Source organism: Apiospora kogelbergensis (genome assembly GCF_038363985.1).
Source record: "Apiospora kogelbergensis strain CBS 113332 chromosome Unknown utg000005l_segment0_segment0, whole genome shotgun sequence".
Classification (NCBI taxonomy): domain Eukaryota; kingdom Fungi; phylum Ascomycota; class Sordariomycetes; order Amphisphaeriales; family Apiosporaceae; genus Apiospora; species Apiospora kogelbergensis.
In genome coordinates, this window is record NW_027117422.1 from 822,507 (window position 1) to 839,078 (window position 16,572).

At 50.1% G+C, this 16,572-nt stretch overlaps 7 protein-coding genes across 7 annotated transcripts; 4 read left to right on the plus strand and 3 right to left on the minus strand.

Moving 5' to 3' along the window:
• Positions 1 to 93: 93 nt before the first annotated feature.
• PG998_006845 (MFS general substrate transporter) lies at positions 94 to 1,778 on the plus strand (the record flags this gene model as incomplete). The annotated part of the gene is made up of 4 exons (XM_066873661.1): positions 94 to 412; positions 484 to 597; positions 661 to 1,199; positions 1,260 to 1,778. The coding sequence occupies 4 exons, from the start codon at positions 94 to 96 to the stop codon at positions 1,776 to 1,778; spliced, it is 1,491 nt and encodes a 496-aa protein (XP_066729606.1).
• Positions 1,779 to 1,861: 83 nt separating this feature from the next.
• On the minus strand, positions 1,862 to 2,837 carry PG998_006846 (SAM-dependent methyltransferase-like protein; the record flags this gene model as incomplete). The annotated part of the gene is made up of 2 exons (XM_066873662.1): positions 1,862 to 2,508; positions 2,603 to 2,837. The coding sequence occupies 2 exons, from the start codon at positions 2,835 to 2,837 to the stop codon at positions 1,862 to 1,864; spliced, it is 882 nt and encodes a 293-aa protein (XP_066729607.1).
• Positions 2,838 to 3,951: 1,114 nt separating this feature from the next.
• Positions 3,952 to 5,183, plus strand: PG998_006847 (uncharacterized protein; the record flags this gene model as incomplete). The annotated part of the gene is made up of 6 exons (XM_066873663.1): positions 3,952 to 4,177; positions 4,234 to 4,389; positions 4,477 to 4,686; positions 4,757 to 4,835; positions 4,891 to 5,018; positions 5,077 to 5,183. 6 exons carry the CDS (start codon positions 3,952 to 3,954, stop codon positions 5,181 to 5,183), a joined length of 906 nt encoding a protein of 301 aa, XP_066729608.1.
• A 551-nt stretch (positions 5,184 to 5,734) lies between these two features.
• On the minus strand, positions 5,735 to 6,454 carry PG998_006848 (uncharacterized protein; the record flags this gene model as incomplete). Its single annotated transcript, XM_066873664.1, has 1 exon — positions 5,735 to 6,454. One exon carries the CDS (start codon positions 6,452 to 6,454, stop codon positions 5,735 to 5,737), a length of 720 nt encoding a protein of 239 aa, XP_066729609.1.
• Positions 6,455 to 7,702: 1,248 nt separating this feature from the next.
• On the minus strand, positions 7,703 to 8,152 carry PG998_006849 (uncharacterized protein; the record flags this gene model as incomplete). Its single annotated transcript, XM_066873665.1, has 2 exons — positions 7,703 to 8,094; positions 8,149 to 8,152. 2 exons carry the CDS (start codon positions 8,150 to 8,152, stop codon positions 7,703 to 7,705), a joined length of 396 nt encoding a protein of 131 aa, XP_066729610.1.
• Positions 8,153 to 8,821: 669 nt separating this feature from the next.
• On the plus strand, positions 8,822 to 9,584 carry PG998_006850 (uncharacterized protein; the record flags this gene model as incomplete). Its single annotated transcript, XM_066873666.1, has 2 exons — positions 8,822 to 9,061; positions 9,096 to 9,584. The coding sequence occupies 2 exons, from the start codon at positions 8,822 to 8,824 to the stop codon at positions 9,582 to 9,584; spliced, it is 729 nt and encodes a 242-aa protein (XP_066729611.1).
• A 2,180-nt stretch (positions 9,585 to 11,764) lies between these two features.
• PG998_006851 (uncharacterized protein) lies at positions 11,765 to 16,441 on the plus strand (the record flags this gene model as incomplete). Its single annotated transcript, XM_066873667.1, has 6 exons — positions 11,765 to 11,922; positions 11,971 to 12,194; positions 12,333 to 13,385; positions 13,440 to 13,649; positions 14,193 to 14,987; positions 15,201 to 16,441. The coding sequence occupies 6 exons, from the start codon at positions 11,765 to 11,767 to the stop codon at positions 16,439 to 16,441; spliced, it is 3,681 nt and encodes a 1,226-aa protein (XP_066729612.1).
• Between the last annotated feature and the right edge of the window lie 131 nt (positions 16,442 to 16,572).

The following is a 16,572-nucleotide window of genomic DNA, read 5'->3' on the forward strand; positions in this document are numbered from 1 at the left end:
CGCTGCTGCCTGAGTTCCGCCCTCCCCCTTCAGATCGACTCTGTCAATTGATTGATTCTCCAACATTCAAGAAGAGCAGTCAGCATTATCACCATGGACGAAACGACCAGGCTTCTCGATGCCCCAACACGCCACCAAGAACAGGATGGTGTAGCCGAATCGGCCGTCAATGTCGCCAACACTACTGCCAGAAGCATCTGGCTCACCCTGCTCCCGTCCCTGGCTGTTTATTTTCTTTTGAATGCTTCCAACGACTTGAGCTTGGGACCACAGACTGCCGTCCTGGAGGATATTGTCTGTCGCAAATATCACGGAGCTGCAAATTGGCTCCCGAGAGAATGCAAAATCGAGCCCGTTCAGAGCGAGGTGGCTTACATCCTCGGTTGGAGGGATGTCTTTGAGACACTGCCCGGTGAGCCGAAATCCATTGTCGCAGGCCATGCTTTTGTCATTGTGCTAATGTGTGTTCCTGCCCGTACATAGCATGTTTGGTGGCTGTCCCGTTTGGCACCTTGGCTGACAAGGTCGGCCGCAAAAGAATCCTCGTTCTCGCGGTTTTTGGTGTGCTGATGAATGATGTTTGGGTTCGGCTCATTTGTGAGTTGGCGCGGCATTTCACAATATGTGTATCTGATATATGCTGACTGACTGGACCGACAGACTGGTTTAACGCTACCTTCCCGTTGTATTTGGTCTGGCTTTCTGGTATTTGGCAGATTATTGGTGCTGGTAGTCCGGGTGTTGCGTCCCTTGTGTACGCACAGGTTGCCGACGTTTGTCCTGCCGAGAAAAGAACCACCGTATTCTCATTCATCGTCGCAATTCCTTTGGTCACCCAACTTACCTTCATGCCACTCGGAGCAGTCTTATCATCTATCGATCCTTGGATTCCCATGCTCTGCACCAGCCTGCTTGAGCTTATTGCTTTGTCCGTCGCAGGTTTCCTAGTCTCGGAAACACTTCCTTCGTCCAAGGCAGCACTCCAGGCTGCAGCTGTTACGGTGCAGAGTGAGAATGAAGAGAACAGAGACGACACCCTCCGTGAGCAGATGGTACGCAAAGTGGTTCAATGGATGAAGAGCCACTCGAGAACACTGCCCGTCCTTATTTGCCTGTTCTTGTTCTACTTCGGCCAACAATCGGACGGCACACTTCTGCTACAATACACGTCTAAGCAGTTTGGATGGTCCTACGGCCAAGTGCGTCCGCAAATTATCCTGATGTCCTACATCCGTCACCCTGGCTAATATACCTTTTAGGCATCTTTCCTCCTCTCCTTAAGGGCTGCTGCCACTCTGTTCATCCTATTGATCCTACTCCCGTGGGCATCCGTCTATTTAGTGCGACACAGACAACTGGAAGAGGGCCTCAGAGATAAGCGTCTTACCCAAGCCTGTGGCATGCTGATGACTCTAGGAATGGTTCTTATTTTTATGTCCAAATCTTGGATCTTCCTAGTGGCGGGTCAGTTTATTTTCTCCATAGGGAGCTGCTTTGGTGTTCCAGCAAGAAGCCTCGTCGCGAGTATGGTAGAACGGGAACACCTAGGCGCCGTGTTTACGCTTGTAACGGTTCTGACTATGACGGGCGCACTTGCCGCTGGTCCTCTTCTGGCCAGCGCGTTTGCTTGGGGTTTAAGAGCGGGAGAGTTCTGGTACGGGATCGCATTTCTTATTTCTGCAGGGTGCTTTGCTATGGCTTCTCTCTTCGTGTCTTTGGCTACTCCTAGCCAGAGCGCAAGCCAAAATGAGGATGGCGTTCAAGATCATATGTCTTGACTCAGCAAACATTTCTATACAACTAGATTAGAAGCTCTCCTTGGGAACGATCCATTTCATGCGATGCTGTAGCCAATAGATATCTATTTAGACGGTTTCTCAAATCGTGCTACCCACACATCCATATTTCTCACAGCGTCAACACCCCCCTCTAACAGCTTTGTACTGGCTTCGACCGCCTTCACCATAGCGTGCAGCATAGTGCCGACTTTGGTATCCACACGGCTAACGACGTCGTCCAAGTCTCTGCGAAACAAGCGAGGCTGGACTACCATGCGCACTTCGCGTCTTCCTTCAACCTGCTTCTCCCCGGGGGTGATGGTTTCCTCCTTAAGCAACGCCCAGCCGGCTTGGGCAGCTGAGGCTGCAATCTGAGCAGGGCTTAGCGCACAGCGTATGTTTCTGTCCGACTCCTCGCCGCGAAAGCTCTCAAGAGCATTGTCGGTGAGGGCAGTCAAGAGGTGGGGCACCTGGGCTGGGATCGAAGCCGACAGACTGTACTCGACGATAAGGACAGCTTTGGCGTGTCGATGAGCCTTCTCGAGCATCTTGCCAAGGAGCTCCGGATGAGCGAAGAACCAGATACAGTAGCCAAATATGATGAAGTCAAAGGGCTGCCCTATGCCATCTCCTGAGAGGTAGGAGACAGGGTCCTCTTGAACGAAAGTGACACGAGGACCGATGGGCGAGGCGAGTACGTGGGCATGGGCCGTCTTGTAGTCTGGGGTGCCTAGTTTACAGAAATGGTAGTCAGTATCCAACACGCATCAGTAGTTGAAAACACCAAGAGGCTAGAAAAGCGAAACAGTCTACAGCAGACGAACCCCAATCCGGTGGTGCAGGGTCAACAGCAACCACACGGCCTGCTGCTCCTACGGCGTCGGCCAAAACAACGGTAAAGTCGCCCTGGCCGCAGCCAATCTCCAAAATTGATGACCCCGGAGGAATGCCCCAGGCTTTAGTGACCTGTTGACGGTGTTGAATGGCGGCGATGTTGTGTTCGTGGTCAAAATCGTAGACGAGGAAGGTCGCCAATTCTTGCGGTGAGAAAGAGGTCATTTTGGTCTTGTCGTCTCTTCGTCTCGTACAAAGCGTGGTGAGTCTAGGAAGCTACAATGTTTGCCCTTTCTCGAAGCTGTGTTGTGTATTCAGCAGAGATGCCTCGGCGTCTCGAGGCCAGCTACTCCAAGCCTGAGCCTGCTTCTATCCACTTGTGAGACCTCGGCTTCAGCTTTCTGCAATGGAAATTCATCCCCATCTGCATCCCAGAACTGTGACGTGTCTGACAGGGCTGCGTTTACCCCGACGTATACGTGCGCAAAGCCAGACAAGAGCGCAGCCCGTACGAGCAGGCTGCAGGCTTCCCCATACGAGCCGGAGGATCTGGCCGCCTCCGTAACGGGTTCTAATTTAGCTTCTTTCGCGCCGTCTGGGTCTCCCCGCGGGATCCGCTATCACAGGGTACTCAAGAGGAGATGCTCAGGGTAAGATCCGCAGGCAAGCCCCGCCGGGGAAGAGCTGCCGCCGGTAGCCAAGCGGCGCAGAATGTCTCAACCAGAAGGATGACTGGATAGCTCGTATTGGATAGGGCAACAGCAGGCTGCAACTTGTCTTGAAGAAAATATTGGGACTCGGCCAGACGGAAGAGATCAGAGGAGATGCGTCAAGACTCGGCGGCCGACGGCGATAAATGCTTGGTCGCAAGCCCGCCGCTCTCCCGCATAACCAGTCCCAAACCAGAAAAGTTCCCTCCTGACGCTTATCGCATCTAGATAGGGGAGAGCTGTCATCACGGCCGAGATCTGCATCTTCGTCCAATAGGGATTCCGCCGCGGCGCAACTAATCTATAGGTCTGCATCACGCATTATCTGCGTCCTATAGACCTATACAGAATGCCTATTAAATGAGCCTCGATATGTGCATCTCTGGAGACTGCATACACCCGTCATAAGCATAGGCCCTGTTGTTAGGGATTCATATGAGGGAGTTTCATCGTCGACGTGATAGTTCCTATTCCCCTTGATTGAAACAGTCGTTCTTCTCCGAGTCAGCAGTCCTTATCTTGCTTCTCTCATCTCAAGCCTCAGTACCTTCTCTTGAAACTGTATCATGCTTAATCGCTTCCATCGGTTCGACTTGACCAAGTACTGGCCCCTTCACCGACCTAACACTATGGGATACAACAAGCCTGAGGATGACTCCTCTTCCGAGCACAGCGATGAAGCTGAGCTCTTCATGGACTCCAAGTACCAAAACAAGAGGTTCGCCCAGGCCTCATGGCTCAGACAGCACTCTCGGTCCATCACCGTACATGTCATCCTCTTATTGTTCAACATATCATTCTTTGTTATCATACTCTATAGCACGACTGGAGTAAGAGACATGCAACACTCTGAAAGTAAGTCATTTGATCTTCAATTAGCCCGCTATTGGAAAGCTAACAGTGAGAAATAGCTCCATTTGGCCCTCAGATTCGGTATGAGCAGCGTGAATTCAACCGCCAATCCGTCTATCTGCATGACGGAAGCTTGAACCACAAGAAGCCCACCTTGAATTTCAATGGCCCCCCGAGACCAGCGCTTGAAGCAGCATGGGAAAGGCTCAAGGATAGTTGGTGCTCCCCTTTCCCCGTTTGCCCCGTCTCTACCTCTCTTGAATCCTCGCATGTCGTGTACTAATCTTACAACTTTGACATAGATGACAGTGTTCGTGTCAGTGCAGAAGAGCTTGGCCAGTTCGCTGGAGATGATACAATCATCAGTCTTACTGACGGCAGTGGCTACTACACCACTGTGGCCGTTTACCATGGCCTTCACTGCGTCCAGAGGCTCCATCACTACCTGTACCCGGACCATTACTACCCGGACCTGGACGAAGACGAGAGATTCACCTTGTTGCGCCACACAGGTATGTGCCTTTTCACATCCCGCAGACCGTGCGAGATGATATCTGCGACTAACTGTAATTTTACGTACAGAACATTGCCTTGATTGGCTGAGAGAGTATCTGACTTGCAACGCGGACACCACACTGATTCCCGTCCACTGGCAGGCCAAGTAAGTACACACCTCACAACTCGCACCTACACTTGGCTGACAGCATGTTGGAAAGTCATGCTTCGCCCACTGCCCTTGACTGGGGCAAGCACCAGTGTGTAGACTGGACGTCGATCGAGGATTGGATGGCAACCCACGCATTCGACCCTTACACTCCTGGTCTGCTCATGCACCCGGAATTTGGTATGTACATAACTCACCTTGACATACTTTAGACTCTCCCACGACTAACCTGACCCAGGATCACCTTACAACCAGTCCGCAGAGGCTACCCACCACAATCTTGGAGCTATTCCGGTGGGGAAGAACGGCTTGCAGCTGTTGTCTGGTGGTGGTTCCGGACATTGAGCTATATACTGCCGGTAGAAGCCCATTTGTGTTTCTACAGGCTTTGAACAGAATAAAGCATGTCATCTAGTAATAGCGCAAGGAGCTAAATTCTACGTGACTACAGAGTGATTGGTGGGGAATCAGCGAGTGTGTCGTCGATAGTAACCAGCTCAATACACAACTGTTGATTATGATATTTTTCGGTATCCCGCGCATTGAAATTGTTATATTGTGCCAATTAAGAACCCTATCTCAACTAATAACGACTTGCTCCAATCCTGATACCTAGCAATCAATATACTGCCCTAAACTCTTCCGACTTGCTCAACGATAGTATGAGGCTGGCTCGAAATGATTCGATGTTCAGGGTGTATACATCATGGAGCCGGTATATGGAAGAGAGAAATCAATCACGGTAAACGGAAAATGGGTGTTCTGGGGCTATTGTCTTCTTCTGGAGCCCTGATTTCAACAAGGCCCTCGTGAATTGATGCCATGAATCACGTACTGAACACCATCACTACCATGGTTAAGGTTTGTTGATGAACATAGATTCAATTTCTTATATCCTAATTCTCCTTGGTGCTATTTGACACCAACTTCACGGCTTTCCGCAATGAGTCGTTTCCAGCGATCAGACTTGAGTTCAATGTGACGGGCACTGGAATGAGTTCGGCGTGATCAGGTACAGAGTTGAGAATAAGCCCCGAGCAGTGGACGCTGTGGTGAAGCTCATCATAACGCTCCTCCATGACCAGCCCCGTCATGCGGATGCGGCGGTATTTCTGCCAGTAGAAAACGCAGTGGGCGACGTGCCAGAAGCGCGACGTCCAGAACACCCCGTCATGGTCCCCGAGCGCCGCCACCTGCTCTATAGTGAGCAGAACGGTGCCCTCCTTGTCGGCAAAGTATTTCCAGTCTCCCGCAGCCTCGAACTTCTTGGTGAGCTCGTCATCCCGACAGTGAGGCGGAAGCCAGGCGGTGGCTAGTGCGTCGTAGACGCAGTCCTTGGTTTTGGCCTCGGCTATGGATCGCCCACAGTCGCATAGATTGAGACCGGACTCAAGTGTTTCGGGGTGGTATGGATCGGGCTGGAATTGACTATCAATCAAGAGCGAAGGGGCATGGCATGTTAAGGATGGCGATGGTGGTGAAGATAGTCCGAATCGCGCTCCTTTGTTCTCAAGCCCCAAGGCAAAGTAGATGAAAGATATGAATCCCCATACAGATGAGATATAGAGCAAGGATTGAAGTGCTATGCTGAACAATTCATTCCTTCTCGTAAACATCTCTTTCCGAACGGGATTTGCCTCTCGGTCTGGGGTTGGGTCCAAAAGAGGAACTATGTTGAGTCAGCCTTTTCTTTCATATGTATAAGTTGGTTAAATTGAAAGACAGAATCCTACTTTCTGTAACCGCTTTTGGTTCTGTGGCTACTTCTGACGTTGAGGACATGATTGTTTCTGTTCGTCTGACAACTATTTCGGAGCTCTAAGAGGGTTTCCGTGTGTAAGTATGAGAACGAAGAGATAGGAACAAGGCACTGGAAGTTGGAGGGAAGGTACCCAGTGTCCAGAAGCAGATGATACGAGTTAGTCTGTGGGAAAGTCTCCCCAGTGAGCCCCTATGGTAATATCTCAGATTTTGGTAGAGCACTAAGTTGCTTAATTGCATATGCATGCTGCCCAACACAACACCAACATATATTGTCACCTTCCTTTCTCGTACTATAGAAACATCACGCACGTTTCGTCATGAAGGATTCGCCAAGAGAGTCGCAGCAGACTTCGTGAATATAGAAAACCGATATCAGACCCACGTTCGCGGGGCATGTTACCACTTTGATACCAACACGCATCAACACCTTCCTTTCTTGCAGGTCAACAACATCACATGAGTGGATTCGCATGCCTTAAGGCCGATCGTTTGGCAAAAGGCTCGCATTTGGCTCTGCCAAGATTCATAGTCGATCCAACCTTTTTCATCGGCGTCCGCGGTTGTGTCGAAAATTAATGATCTTTGGTCTTGGCTGATAGCGGGCATACAGGAGACATGGAGGTTATGTGACGAATAGGCCGGGTTCTCCGCCTGTTCATACACACAAGATGAAGATACTTGGTCAAGAATGCAGATGAACTGGCGGGAACGCGAGGAGGGGGGCAACGGGAGAGACAGATGAAAGGGGCGAGAAAAGGGTAAAGGGATGAAGGGAGACAGGTGCAAGAGCGAGGGAGCCGCGGTGAGAGATACAGGTGATAGAGGCAGGCGAGAAGAGATGGCGTGAGGACCAGTAAACGAGATTAGAGGAGTAACTTGCATCATAGTATTCTAATCTTGTCAACTCAGCCCGTGGAATATAAATAATGTCCCAATCGGCAGTCTTGTTGGTGGTATAGCTCACCAGTTTCTCTCATATTCTCCTGAAAACAGTCCGAGTTTCCTCAGATTTCAACATATCAAAACATTGCCCCGTCTATTCCGTTTCTCCAACCCCTTTTATCATTCTCTCCAGCACATAGTTCAAAATGCAGACCCAGTCAATCACCTACCTCGTTGCCCTCATGGCCATCGGAGCCGCTGCACTTCCAACTGTACAGCAGCGTGATGCTGCCGATGAGGCCTGGAAGATCAGCGCGGTAGAGAAGCGCGACGCTGCCGATGAGGCCTGGAAGATCAGCGCGGTAGAGCAGCGCGACGCTGCCGATGAGGCCTGGAAGATCAGCGCGGTAGAGCAGCGCGACGCTGCCGATGAGGCCTGGAAGATTAGCGCGGTAGAGCAGCGCGACGCTGCCGATGAGGCCTGGAAGATTAGCGCGGTAGAGCAGCGCGACGCTGCCGATGAGGCCTGGAAGATTAGCGCGGTAGAGAAGCGCGACGCTGCCGATGAGGCCTGGAAGATCAGCGCGGTTGAATAAGAGACGCCACGGCGCTGCTGAAACATCAAATGGTAAGTATTTCAATCCTTCATCCAGTGAAAACATACTCATTCGATGCAGTAGTAGCAATAGACTTCTAGAACCACAAGGCCAGTTCTCGCTGAATAGCATGAGTCAAGCACATACTCATGGGGTCAATACAGCTGATCAGCGCGGGCTGGTTGTACGCTCACTTAGTTCTCCTGTCATATGGGCTGCTGTTTTGAGAGGGGAGGGTGATTATATTGTCTGGGCCTTTTTAAATATACAACTACGCGAAAGTCGATGAATAGATGCCTCAGTCAACCAATTTCCCAGCGAAGTGGTCGTTCCCCAGGGCATATTCACACACTATCATAGTAGTCTACTTTACGCTCGTTCACATATATAATATATGTATACCCCTTCAAACCACTATTATGCCAGGTCTCATCTATCGTGGCAAACCATAGTCCTGTAATTTGACAAGCAGATGCTGATTCTCTACTTTTGTAACATGATAGAAAACTGGGAACCGGCCAACTTTTCATTTAACCTAACTGTGGCGACGTCTTGGAATCTACATTAAGCTCGAATGAAAGCACGAGAAACGCCCTCGGTCGTGTAGCATCGCCAGGATTTAGAGGGGCTGTGAGATCGATTATCACTTGGCTGGACTTGCTCAATCCTAGAATAACTCTTGAAAACGGCTCCAACGTCTCGGTAATTGCTCAGTTAACCCATAACTTCATCGAAACGGAAATGGACTCAGTTGGTTTCAATAAAACTCTGAAGGTCGTGAAGTCAGTACCATGGAGTGCCAGTACGAATATAGACAAGTTTGTAGCCAACGTGTTCGGGGTGTACCTAACCGAGGGACTGGCAAGGACTTCGCTCAACAGACAGACCCTGATCAAAATAAGCAAGACCGCCGAAAGTCTGCTCTACACCGATCTGGTTTACCAGGAACACGCTGACTTGGATGTGAACAACATCACAGTTGTCAATACGACACATGCCCAAATGAACGGGAAAGACGCCCTTCAACATCAGCCTGGATTTGTGCAACCAGCAGTTTGACCGGGAGCTCCTCCCCATTGTGATAGAAGTGCAGCGCTACGGCTATGAGACGGGCCAGCAGCGCGACACGCCGTGGTTCGCCCAGACCATCATGTGCATCTACCTCGGTACCGTGCTCGTGTACGTGATGGCGATGACAATGGCGATCGGCCACGTCCTCGCGCTCTTCAGGGTGCGGACCCCGGGGCCGAACGGACACCCCGTCCGCGTCCTGAGCGTCGCGGCATGGTCCGACTTGCAGGATCTGATGATTCGCGCGCTCAAGACGCCCGCACCCGGCGGGGACTTGGCCGACGCGGGCGGGGGCGTCAAGTCGGACAGCGTCTGGAAGAAGATTGTGCGGGCGCGGGCCGACGAGCGCGACCATGTGCAGCTCGTCCTGGATGGCGAAGGGGAGGGCGAGATGAGAAAACTCGGTGAGACAGGCAAGGATACATACTACTGAAGGGTATATGCAGGGCGGTTTTGAAGGTATAAAGTGGTGCTCGCATCGTTGTCTCTGGTCAGATTTGACAGTTTCTCAATGGCCGCCGAGCGGTCATTGTAGATGTCGAAAAAGTGCGACTGGTTCTTGATGACACGGTCCTCCCTGGCCACCAGCTTGCCACCCCAGCCCTAGTGAATGTGTTCAAGTAGTAAGTGCCCATGATGATAACATGTTTTATTGATTGCTGTTCAAAATTCGAGGGCAGGAACGGCCTGGTTCCCTAATAATTGAGGATTAACTCATACGCCCTCCCCCTTTCTCCAACAGATGCCCCCCTTACTCAAGCTTCCTCCCTACATAAACTTCTTCATTGCCTGAATCAATGCGCCTGGAGCTTGTATCTCTTCCCTATTCAACACCTCTGAATGAATGCAGCGAACTAGCATTTCCAACACCATACTGTCTGGCAGGCGCAGCCCGAGCTGATACTCCTATCTAAGGTCACCTCTGAATTGCTATCAAGCCTGGGTGTTGTCTATTGGTGCTGTGGTTGTCCTGAACCACCTCGTTCGAGGCCTCTGAGGGTTGTAGATAAGGGATGAGAGGAATTCTATGCAGTTGGTAGGTTACCAAGTCGTTGACTGGCGACGGAGGCGTCTTAGGGGGTATCCATTTTCTTGATCTTCTCTCGCACTTTCGACATCATGGCTCTGTTTTTGCTGTTGATCGATAATGTTAGTTCCTCGAACCACACTATCAGACCACCCCTGGCCATGACATAGGCTATGGCTGTATTGGTAGGGGGCACTTGCCTGAGCTGTTGGACGAAAGGCCATGAAAATATGGTACATCGCAGGTGGCAGGGCCAGCACGATGGCTGCAATTCCCAAGATAGCTTGCGCTGGAAGCTCCATGGGTTCGAAGTGGGTCTGTTGTGGTATGTAAGTGAGGATGATGGTCGCCAATGTCAAAGATTTATATCGTCATGTAAGTGCGCAACGGATAGTGACTGAGGACTAGCTCTCTAAAATCTAATAGCTGGTGATCTATCTTGAATCTATATACAGTTTCCACAATACTATATGGTATTTCCTGTGATCTTGAACTGATACGCATGTACATCTCATGAGGAGTGTAGCCCATCGAGACTCATCGTGGATCAGCCTCAGCTGCTTATTGTCTCCACTTCTTTTTGAACTGTCCAATAGGGTGTTAAGCATTGACGAGGTCCAAAAAGGATTCTTGAACTCGAGTATGAGAACCGGAGAGACATGCAATCGTCACGCGGCAGTCAGTTGGGATGGGAGTAGCCGTTGGCAGACGGAGCAATTCTCCACTTCTTTTGTGAAATCCAATGAAAATAGTCCTCGAATCTCCTTACCCGGCATCCAAACTTCAAGCCTGTAAGACGCCCCCAGGGAAAGCCTCCACTACTTTTGAAATAACCCAATTGCAAGGAGACCAGGTCGGAGATCAGGCTGTGGTACACAGCCTCAGCACTATATGACGCGACCCCCAAGAGCCTGCAGATTCCTTGGTGAGCGACCTCCTTGAATCCCAATCAGAAGTCTTTCGGAGCGCCATGCATATGTAGTCGTTCCACTTCTTTTGCAAAACGCCAATGAGAAATCGGTCTATCGAGCAAGCACAGCCAGATAGCAGTGGCATTGGGCGTTTCGGCTCCCGAGTCCTTTCATGGCGCACAAAGCCTGGCCAAGGCCTCACATAACCCAACGCCCTGCCTGCTAGATGATGTGGTCTGAACGGATACACAACATACCATAGTGTAATCTGGATAATTAGATAGGGCGAGGGAGGCCAAGGTGACTGGCGCCAGCCACTTGAATATCAATTGCTTTCACCAATCCAGCCCTTCTATCATGCATTGCGACCATCATTCTGCTCGAATCAAAAGGTTTTCGCTGTTGAGCGAGCTCCACGTTGATTCGTGAGCTGTCCCAATACCGGGCACCTCCATCAGACGCAGATTTACAGAGAAGCAGTCGCGAGGCTCGCTCTGCTGCATATTTCCCCTCTTACCACCCCTGTTCCTCTCATTGCCACTTCTCTTCATTCTTCAGATTGTCTGGCATCGATATCTACTTCAATCCCAGGAATATCAAATTCGCAGTAACAACACAGTGTTCTTCTTACCTATTAGAGTTGTTTTCCATCTATTGAACGAACTCCTTATCAAGATGTCTGAGGCGCATTCCGCAGTCGTTCTTCGAAAGATGAGCGCAAAGAACTGGGATGATTACAGAGAGTTGATCAGCCGCTGGTATATCAGTGAGAAAAAGACAGCTCCCTGTATCATCGAGGAGCTACAGAAGCCTGAACATGGCTTCAATGTCGCGTAAGTTGCTTTCTTGCTCGTTCTCAACAGCACTAACATCCCGATTAGTCTCTACGAATTGAAGGATCGATTCGCTACCTGGAGGCTGCGCAAGAACCTCTCACGTCCGGAACAAAAATGTGTGGTCGCTGTCAGGAAGCGAAAGCGAGAAGAAGTAGGAGCCAGCATACAAGAGTACACATTCGGAGGCCAAGACCTACCGGAAGAGAAAATGAAACGGCTGGAGTACAGACTCGACCATCCAGTCATGAGTTGGGGCAGGTATACCCACAGTAAGCATAAAAGGCCTAAGTTATTCATTTAGATGTATTCAGTATGGCTCATTCCTTGACTTGTTTTAGGTCCTGTCGTACCCGATTCCTGTTCGAGTGTTGATATAGTGAATATATCTTCAATGCCTCCATCAATAGACCTGGTTATCTCCCGACCCACGCTCCTTGCCTTGCAACACAATCAGATATACGAGTGGAAGCCATGGAAGGAGACCCCCCACGAACTTCCGTGGATCAGCTTCAGTCGGAATACCGCATTACTTAACTCTATCAATCACAATCTGTTTGGGGAAAGCTCGCGCCCTCGCATGGCATCATCCGACTCGAAATTTCTGCTCCAATCCAGTCCTAGTCAGCTAGGGTTCGGGTCATCGGCCATTGACAAGCTCTCCGTAAGCTTCAGCAGCCTCATGCCAGAATCACGGGAGGGTGAAAACTTGGCCAGAGCCAAGTCTCTGATCAGAACCCGGGGTGAGTTGGATATGGAGATGCTCAAATTGGTACTTTTCCAACTATCCAACAACTTCATCACAACGAACGACTATGAAAATGTTGTTTGCTTGACTGAAAGACTAGGGCTCGGCAGTCCGTCAGTCATCCGAGCCCTTTTCGGAGTGGCTACGAGGGACCTTACTATCGCGGCAATCCTCGACAAGCTCTTCATCGCAGCTTGTAAAACCTACTCCCTCAAACTAGTGGAAGTACTGGTCAAAGAAAATAAAGAGGTCCTTGCCTTCGACATGATGCATGCCTTGAATGTCTCAATCAAGAAGCGAAGCATTAGAGTTGCAAAAACTATTATCGCCGCAGACACTGAATCAACTATTGGCCAGGCTTTGTGGAATAAAACACTTGGGATCACGCATTGGAGGAATATATTTTTGGAGGAGCTCGTAAAGTGCAAAAATGATCAATTCACGAGTGCACTGGTCGAGCTGCTTATACCAAAGATCACATTGCTCCAGGATTTCTTGGAGTGCCTGTTATTCGGAGCACTTGAAGCTGGAAACGCTTCACTTGCGATCAAATCTATTGAATGCGGTGCCGATACCTGTGCTAAGGGAATTTCACCTGTGTTCAGACCATTACCAGATTGGACATATGTTGATTCTGTGATAAAGGCTACTTCCTTGAGATTGATTGTGATCCTTGATTTTCACACAGTCTATACTGCCTGTATTGCTCCATTTTGTTAGTATCACTCTGAGCCCCAAATGTTTGTTATATATTAACGGATTACTCAAGCAACTACCAGAAACACTTGGAGGCAGTGGTCTCCGGAGTTTGAGGATATTGCGTTAGAAACCTGGGAACATATGACTGCTTCTCTTGGATCCCACTGGTCCGTACAGATAGGAGAAGAATCTGTGCCTATCGATGTCTTACTTAGCGCTGCATTTCTGGGATATTCTAGTATCCTGAAGAAATTCACCCGCGGCCCTCAGGACTTGAACCGTACGAATGGTCGAGGGATGTCACCTTTAATCGCTGCAGTTTTAGGGGGCTCTGCAGATGCATGTTCCTGTCTACTCAAGCTGGGGGCCGATCCGAACTTTACTCACTCAAATTCACTTGACTCTGGTCTCTCACAGAGTGAGCCCGCAACCGGCCGTCATCCAGCAGCACTCCACCATGCGATCTTTTTGGGACAGCGGCAAATCGTGGAGCTTCTAATCAAGTCTGGAGCTGATATAAACCAGTCATGTGATCATTCCACGATGCACCATTGCCCTTGGGAAGTATATGAAAGATGTTGGTGGTGCACTGCTCACGCTCATAAGGCAGGCTTCATTTGCTCAATGAACAGTAAAGTCATTAATGCCCTCAGCATTGCCACCAAACGTGGCTACCAAGAGGTCAGTGGGGTGTTGCCACGACCAGATACCACTGACACTGAGTGCGATTACCTAGAGGTTAGCAAGCTATTACTACAAAAAGGTGTTCACTCTGGGTGCTTGGAGCTACATCTTGCAATTGATTTTGGACATCGCTGTCTAGTGGAGGAAATACTGTCCAAATCAGCCACTGTGGAACATTTGGATGCCCCTCTAAGTGGCATAACACCCTTCCAAGCGGCTCTGCAGACTAGGAATGGGCCGGTGTGTGAGGCGCTTCTTGCTGCAGGATTCAATATTGACGCAAAGCCTGAAAACCTATCACTTGCAGCCGGGGGCGGAAGTGCACAGGTGGTGCGTCGTTTACTGAGGATGCTGAAAACCACAAGCAATTCATGCACCTCGGAATCGACGAAAGCACTACAAGTTGCAGTTAAATCAGGATTTCCAGATATCGCCGAAATTCTGATTGGTGAAGGCGTTCCCCTTCCTTCAAACTGGTGGCATGATGTTTTTGGCACATACCAGCTAGAGAGTCTTCTCAGCACCTTGGAACGCATACAGTGTACCCAGGACGTGGTGGAACATGCACCGCAAGACGGCTGCTCTGTTCTCGAGGCAGCCATGCAAAATCCTCATGCAGGCGTTGCAGGTTTCGCTCTGGATCATTTTCCGCAGGCATATGACTCTGGTGCTTTGCTTGCGAGGTTGTGCACAGGTCTAAGTGCGAATGAATCAAGCCCAGATGCTCTACTTGATGAGCTGATCAGAAGGCGTGATGCAGCCCAAGATGAAGATCTTACTCCTGTCCTAGAAAATGCAGCTATCGCACTGGCTGCATATTTTCAGAAGAACGACCTGCTTCGCGCGCTGCTTGAAAGACCACAGCCACACGCACCTGCTTTGGTTCCAGGGCCAGATTTGTGGGATATTCGATTAATCCATGGGGAAAAGCCGTGTACTTTTCCGAACTGCTTCTGCTACATGGCCTGTAGGAACGCCACCCTCGTAAGAGAACGCTTGGGGGGTGGGATGTGGTGGCACCTTGAAGACCCAATGTGCAGTCCAAGGAAAACTTGTCCCCTATTCATGGCCGTGAAAGGCTGTGACCCCAAGGCCATCCATCAACTTATTTCCAAAGGGTACAAACCGGACTTACCAACACTTCTAGCAACAATAGACTGGAATGAGCCTACTCCCACCATGCAAAGGCTATTGGAAACAGCGATAAAAAACGGCCTCGGATCAGGCTTATGGGAAAGATGTCCCCAAATTGTGGGATATATCTTGACAAACGGCTGTCTCGAGACTCTTCAATTGCTTACAGGCCATAAAGAAAAGGTTAGGAACCTCTACTACGATACTGCTCGACCGTATAGTGGATGTTTCAACGGTCCCAAAACCGCTCTTCAATTAGCTATCCACGCCCACAGAGCCTGTGATGAGATGGCTTATTACCTCGTTGGGAAAGGTGCAGACGTCACAGCACCCGCTAATCACAAATTTGGGGGAACTGCCCTCCAAATTGCGGCCGGGCAAGGGAAGATCACACTTGCTCGATATCTCATTGGGAAGGGAGCCCAGATTGATGCGCCCAGAGCAGTTGTGCAGGGCAGAACATGTCTCGAGGCAGCGGCAGAGGCTGGGCGACTTGATATGATCCAATTCCTTCTCAATGAAGGGACAGAGACTGAGGGGAAGGGTAGAGTGCAATATATCCGTGCCATACACTTTGCCAGGAGACGAAACCATGCAGCGGTGGAAAAGCTTCTTCGGAGGCACCGGCATTGGGACATCCCGGATCATATTTTGGATTCTCAAGAATTTTTGACAGGAAGTGATTCGTTCCTACACCCAGACGAGGCTTCTTTCGAAAAGAGACGTGATGTACGACAGTGGTGCATTGAAAATGGATTCAAGCCTCCTTTCGACGCCGAGCTAGATCTCCTTTCTAGCGAGGAATCAGAGTTGCCTTTGCGGGAGAGGATGAAAACACTAGCCATTATTATGGACAATAATAGGGAGATAAGCAGAAAAATGCTGCCAGTTGTTAATAGGTGGCGTGGGCGGGAGGTCGCTTACAAACGTGAGGAAGCTGGTTACAGGTACCTAGTTGCTACGGAGGTGGAGATCATGCGACGGGCAATGTCAACTACCAAGTTTTCGACCGAGTCTCCCAACTCAAGCGATGCGGGCGAGGTTGATGATTCTTGGGTCCCCTGCCCCGATGAGGACATATCAGATGTCTACTCCCATGCGGAAGCCGTTCAGGAGAACGGAAGTTTGTCAGTGCATGAAACTGTTGGGGCGGATGAGGATAACAGACCCAGGATACACTTCCATCCCGAATTCAACAAGCGGCGGGACTCGGTGGACTTCCATGAGACAATGCACGAAGAATTCCTCATTTGACCTACATATCCTGTGTAGCTTCCTGGAGCGTCTATGGTGCTGAAGCAACTCGGTACTCATTTGCGGGATTCACACGAGCGAAGAAAAAGCACCTAGCACATTGAGGAGCACCTAATCTGCCAGGTCAAGCG